A 6,222-nucleotide genomic window follows, 5' to 3' on the forward strand; every position below is an offset into this window, starting at 1 on the left:
CAGAATCTCTTTTTAAGTTGGTAAAATTTGGGAGTAAGAGGAGCTGAGCTGGGAAGGGCTACAAAGTGCCCACTTCCCTTTTATATTCCTTCCTCCTCCTCAAGGAACCACAGGCAGGTGCAACTACCCTCCAGAGGTAACCGTGTGTGTAGTGGGGTGTGTGTGTGTGTGTGTGTGTCTGCTGAAGGTGATTGGTGCAGGAGTGGGACTGGGCCAGCCTACACCCAGAGCACAAGCTAAACTCCCCATCTCCTCTCCTACTCACTCCTCCCTCCCCGGCTCTGCCTCTAGGCCTGGCCTCTAACAAGAGGAAGGTGGACCTTCATCTTAACACAGACCTAACCCAACGGCCCTTGGCAGAGAGCAGCAATGGCCTGGGAACTTGCCAAAGGAGTAGGGGAATTAGCCATGACTAAGAAGGAGGAGGAATGCTGTGGCAGAGGGAAGAACAGCAGAGGGACGGAGAACCTGGGGCTGGCCAATCTGGCCCGACGGGCCAACCTGGGGAGCCCTGGACACCAGCCTAGCCAAACTCCTCCACTCCCCCTCCCTCCCAGGCAGCAAGATGCCAGCATGGATTTGAGACATGTGTGTCCTGTGTGTCTGATGTGGGCTCACCTGGCTTTGGGCAATGTATTTGGGTTAGAATTAAACACAGGGTCAGAAAGAGAGTGTAAGGGAAATAGTGCCCTGGGTGTCTAATCCTTACAGCCATGTGCTCGGTTTCTGCATCTCCTACATGGAAACATCTGTGCTGCTAACACAGAACTCTATCCGCGCCATTGCTCAGGTCATGCTGCATGTGCACAATTTCCAGATGCAAGAAGATGAATGCAAGTGTGTCAGCATGTGTTGTGCGAGTGATTATGTGATGACATAGTCTGTAAACACACATGTGGTGTTGTTGTGGGGTGGGTGGCAGGGCAGCTAGGGATGGAGTTGGATCTCAGGGTCCTCAGAGATGGCAAAGCAAAATCTACCTTCCGGCCCCTCATAGGCACTTAAAGAATGAATATTAAATGAATGAACATTGAGAAGCTGAATGAATGAACGTTTGGATGATGAACATAGGGTGAAAGGCCTGAGAATTTGGTGGGATTTGGGCATTCTTGGTACCCTCCCTTGAAAAGGAGAGTAGTGGTGGACAAGGGAGGCTGGGAGATACGCTGCCTGTCATCACCCCTGAATGGCTTTGTTCCCATTCCTAGGAAAGTGAAGAAGGAAGAGAGAATCCCAGTCTTGCCCTCCCTGCCCTCTGGCACTCAAAATCCCATGAATTTTTTAAAATTTATTTTTTTATTTTAATTTTAATTTTTTTGCTTTTTAGGGCCGCTTCCAGGGCATATGGAAGTTAGGGGTCAAATCACAGCTATAGCCACTAGCCTACACCACAGCCACTGCAACTCCAGATCCGAGCCTTTCTGCAACCTACACCACAGCTCATGGCGACACTGGATCCTTAACCCAATGAGCGAGGCCAGGGATCAAATTCGCATCCTCATGGATACTAGTCGGGTTCATTAACCATTGAGTCACCAAGGGAACTCTCCCAAGAATTGATGCTCTTCATAAAGAAAAACATACTCTTCCCTGTATTTACTTAATCTTAAGTGAACTATAACACAAAATAAAATGAAAAATTTTTAAAGATGAGAAAATAAGATAGAGGGAAAACCACAGCAGAAGAGAGATGAGATTAGGAGCATAAGCAGGCTTCACTGCTGGAGTTGATTGGCCTTCTGCAGTCAAGATCCACAGCCTCTCTAAGGTTAGGGAATTTCTTTCTTTCTTTCTTTTTTTGGTCACACCCAGGGCATGTGGAAGTTCCTGGGTCAGGGACTGAAACCTTGCCACAGCAGCAACCCAAGCTGCTGCAGTGACAACACAAGATCATTAATCCACTGCGCCACAAGAGAACTCCAGAATTATTATTTTTTTAAGTTTTGCAGAAAAAGCCCAATTATTCCAGGAACTGATTTCTGGGAAATATAGCCTGTGGATTCTTTGTGTACTTCTGGGAACAACATTCTTAAAGTCATTTATACGAAGGCAGAAAAAAGTCTCCCACAGAAATATCTCATACCCTGGATGGATGGGTGGTGAGGGAGGACCAAGCAAGAACTGGCCCTAGTTCTCTGGAGGACAATTGCCAGTTGTATCAAAATTTTACATACTCTTAGATCCAGATTACACTCATTGGAATTTCTCTTACAGATATATTCACTTTTATGTACTCAAGGACTACAACGATGGTCAGCAAAAGCAAAAAGTTGGAAACTTTCTATATGCTAATAAATAGGGGATAAATTGACCTCCCTAACAATCGAGTATCATACAGCCTTAGAAAAGAATGACCCAGCTCTTAATATTTGGACATGGAGCAACCTCTCAGCTATTATAAGTGGGGAAAATTTATATTGCAGGACAGCATGTATGTCTGCATATGCATAATTTTTTAAAGGACCCTAGACGTGGCTACCTCAGGAAGGAGTTAAGTCGGGAAAAGAGAGACTTTGACTTTACAATTTAGAATATATCCTTATGTGCCGGTTGACTTTTTCTCTCATGATAATTTTTAATTTTAATGTTATTTTTCCAAGAATAAACTAAACAAACAAACAAAAAACTATTAAGAAAATAAAAACACACAGATGTGAGCAAGTAACGAATAATGGCAATAGTCTCTAGGGTGTATTCAGTGCCCCAGTGCTTAGAATTTCACATGCTCTAACCCGATGACTCTTTGGAGCAAATTTATGATGTAGATATACGTATCTCCATTTGACAGGTGAAGAAACACTGAAGTTCAGGGAGATTAAATGACCCAGCTGGTAGATGGAAGAGAGGAGATTCGAACCCCAAACCATGGAATCCCTAAGCCCACGCGGTCTTTTCCTAGCAGTCCTTCGGCTTCTGCTTCCGCGCGGAAAGTGCACTTGCTGGACGTCTGGCCTCAGGCGGCGCAGCGCCCGGGCCAGGCGCACCCTCGGCCCGGCGTGCACGGGGCTCCACGCTCTGGGAGCGCGCGCGCACGCAGCGGCGCGGGCCCGGCGGCGGCTGTAGGGGCGACGTCACAGCCCGAGTTTTCCTTTTCGGGAGTCCCCGGCACACATCCTGTGTCCATGTTTGGGCATTTACGTCACGGCGGCAGGGCCGGGGCCTCCCGAAATGGCAGTGGCCCGGGGAGTCGGAAGCCCTGAGCCAGCGCCGCCGCTGCTATATAAGTGGGGGGGCCTCAGGTTGGGGGAGCCCGGTTGCGCTTTGGAGAGGCGAGGAACCGCCATCCGAGGCGGTCCCAAGGAGCAAGGGCGCCTCAGCCACCCCCCATCCCCGAACGCTTTCCCAGAGGTGAGAGCCCAGAGCCAGGAACCCGGGCTCCTGGGTCTGCAAGGCGCGGGGTGCCCCGACTACCGGCCTCCCCGCCATCCGCGCACCATCCGAGCCCAGCGGGCGAGGCCCCCGGAGCCCCGCAGCCGCCGCCGAGCCATGCTCCACCTTAGCGAGTTTTCTGGCCCCGACGCGCTCCTAGTGAAGTCCACCGAAGGCTGTTGCTCCGAACCAAATACTGAACTGCCCAGACTGTCCACCAGGGACCCAACCGCAGCCTCTGGCTATCCGGGAGGTAAGGAGCGCGGCCGGGGGTGCTCAGACGACGGCGCAGCTCGGGGACACACGGTGCCTGAGAACAGGCAGGGACTGGGACACCGGAGCTATGGGGGTAAGGGCCATAGGAGATTCGGGGTCCTGTGGTGCGCACCCCCAAACCCACCCCCACCGGGCCTCCAGCGCCTCTGCAGGAACCTGTGTGTGTATCAAGGCGTCTTTTTGCCTGTGCACGTGTGTTTTGCGTGTGCATGTGTGTATGTGCGTCTTGGGGCGTATGCTGGCTCCGGCTGGATCTGAATGTGCAAAAGGCACTTTGTGTATGTTAATGCGCACCCAGGGCTTCTTGGGTAGGGGCTGCGGGTTCTGAGACGCGGCCGTTGATGTGCGCCGTGTTGATTCCTGCTCCCTCCTCAGCAGGTGACTTCTTGAGCTGGGCCTTGAGCAGCTGCGGCGCCGGGGGGGACTTAGCCGACTCCTGCTTCCTAGAGGGGCCTGCACCCACGCCCCCTCCAGGCCTCAGCTACAGTGGTAGCTTCTTCATCCAGGCAGTACCCGAACATCCGCACGACCCGGAGGCACTCTTCAACCTCATGTCGGGCATCCTAGGCCTGGCACCTTTCCCGGGCGCTGAGGCGGCAGCATCCCGGTCTCCTCTGGACGCCTCTTTCCCCGCAGGTTCCGACGCCTTGCTGCCAGGTCTGCCAGACCTTTTCTCCCCGGATCTGGGCGCTGCCGCCTTCCCAGAGGCGTTCTGGGAGGCCTCGCCCTCGGCGGGCGTCCCCTCACAATGCCTGTATGAGCCTCATCTCTCCCCACCCGACGTCAAGCCAGGCCTTCGGGCTCCTCCGGCTTCCCCAGAGCTGGACACTGCCACAACCTTCAAAGGTCCCTACGCGCCGTGGGAGCTGCTCTCAGCCGGGGCTGCAGGCAGCTGTGGATCACAAGGAGGCTACCAGGCCGCTTCAGAGGCCCGTTTCCCCCCGGTGGGGGCCAAGATTGAAGACCTGCTGTCCATCAGCTGCCCCGCGGAGTTGCCGGCTGCCCCCACCAGCAGACTCTACACCTCGGGGGCCTACGACGCTTTCCCGCTGGCCCCAGGTGACTTAGGGGAGGGGACCGAGGGCCTCCCAGGGCTCTTGACCCCTCCTAGTGGGGAGGGAGGGAGTAGCGGCGAAAGCGGAGAGTTTCTAGATGGTACGCAACCGCAGCTTTCCCCGTTGGGCCTCCGCAGCGCCACCGCGGACTTCCCGAAACCTCTGGTGGCGGACATCCCCGGGAGCAGCGGCGTGCCAGAGCCTCCTGGACCGCCGCCGCCCGCCCCATTCCCCCCAGCCAAGGCGAGGCGCAAGGGGCGCCGGGGCGGCAAGTGCAGCGCACGCTGCTTCTGCCCTCGGCCCCATGCCAAGGCCTTTGCCTGCCCGGTGGAGAGCTGCGTGCGCAGCTTTGCGCGCTCCGACGAGCTCAACCGCCACCTGCGCATCCACACCGGCCACAAACCCTTCCAGTGCCGCATCTGCCTCCGCAACTTCAGCCGCAGCGACCACCTTACAACACACGTGCGCACCCACACGGGCGAGAAGCCCTTTGCTTGCGACGTGTGCGGCCGCCGCTTCGCGCGCAGTGATGAGAAGAAACGGCACAGCAAGGTGCACCTCAAGCAGAAGGCGCGCGCCGAGGAGCGGCTCAAGGGCCTTGGCTTTTACTCGTTGGGCCTCTCCTTCGCCGCCCTGTAAGGGTGAAATGGGTTTGTAGATTGGGGCGCCGCCGCCTGGCGCGCAAGAGAAAACCTGGCCCGCCCCCGCTCTCCGCTCTCTTTCCTACTTCTTCCCGGCACGCCCTGGGGCGGGCCTCTAGTCCGGCTTCCAGTTCCCTTGAAGCGCCCGCCGCACACGCCTTGTTCAGCACCAGCTTTCTGGACAGCTCCCGCGGTCCCGGCGCAGTCTCCGAGTCAGACGCGCTACAGAAGGATGCGCTCTCACCCACTGAGTAGGCACATCCCTGGGACTTAATACAATCTTTTGTAACTGGCGCACACCCCACGCCCTCTCTTAGCCCCCCCCCCCCCAGAGATAGGCTGGGGCAGCGCCGAGCTGGTCTCGCGCGGGATTTTGTACAGCAATGTCGTTTTCAGCAGCCATTGGTTGTAACGTTTTGCTTTGGGGTTATTTCCTTTTTGTTGTTGTTAATTTTTGTAAAGCAGACGCTACTCTCAAGCAGTTGACAAAACTGTTTATTTTTGCAATTAAAATTATTGTGCTAAAAGCTTACTGGATCTGCCATCTAAGCTCCTGACCATTCCCTCAACAACTACCCCAAGAGAATGTGCCAAAAGAGAAAGGAGATCCTCATGCTCATGGAGTCATTAAGCACCCATTAGGCACTGTAGCACATGGTAGGCATTCAATAAATATGTACTGAATTAACAAATGAAGTTAGTCACAGCTGACCTAAGGCCTTGAGGTGTTTCTGGAACTTGAGAGTGGTTGAAAGGCTTAGGTATTAAACATTGTCACATTCTATCCTCCTTAGTTCTCATAACCCTGAGTATAGCATCAGGAAGCCTCCCTCCTGGTAACCCAGATAGGAACAGACAGGGTCAAACTCAGATCTGTCTGG

At 54.4% G+C, this 6,222-nt stretch overlaps 1 protein-coding gene across 2 annotated transcripts; it reads left to right on the top strand.

Moving 5' to 3' along the window:
* Positions 1 to 2,932: 2,932 nt before the first annotated feature.
* On the top strand, positions 2,933 to 5,873 carry EGR4 (early growth response 4). 2 transcript variants are annotated; one of them, XM_085015632.1, is made up of 2 exons: positions 2,933 to 3,622; positions 4,021 to 5,868. In XM_085015632.1, exons 1-2 carry the CDS (start codon positions 3,169 to 3,171, stop codon positions 5,337 to 5,339), a joined length of 1,773 nt encoding a protein of 590 aa, XP_084871758.1. In that variant the 5' UTR covers positions 2,933 to 3,168; the 3' UTR covers positions 5,340 to 5,868.
* Positions 5,874 to 6,222: the final 349 nt, after the last annotated feature.

This window comes from Sus scrofa, chromosome 3 (assembly GCF_054392235.1).
Source record: "Sus scrofa isolate SSC_HxYL_T2T_F1_AM1 chromosome 3, Sscrofa_HxYL_maternal_Yorkshire_Landrace_v2.0, whole genome shotgun sequence".
Lineage (NCBI taxonomy): Eukaryota > Metazoa > Chordata > Mammalia > Artiodactyla > Suidae > Sus > Sus scrofa.

What these genes read in the sequence shown, in the direction of transcription:
- EGR4 (XM_085015632.1), top strand. Translation starts at nt 3,169, where the DNA reads ATGGCAGTGGCCCGGGGAGTCGGAAGCCCTGAGCCAGCGCCGCCGCTG. An exon ending in AGCCTCTGGCTATCCGGGAG is followed by an intron (nt 3,623 to 4,020) that starts GTAAGGAGCGCG and finishes CTCCCTCCTCAG; the next exon opens with CAGGTGACTTCTTGAGCTGG.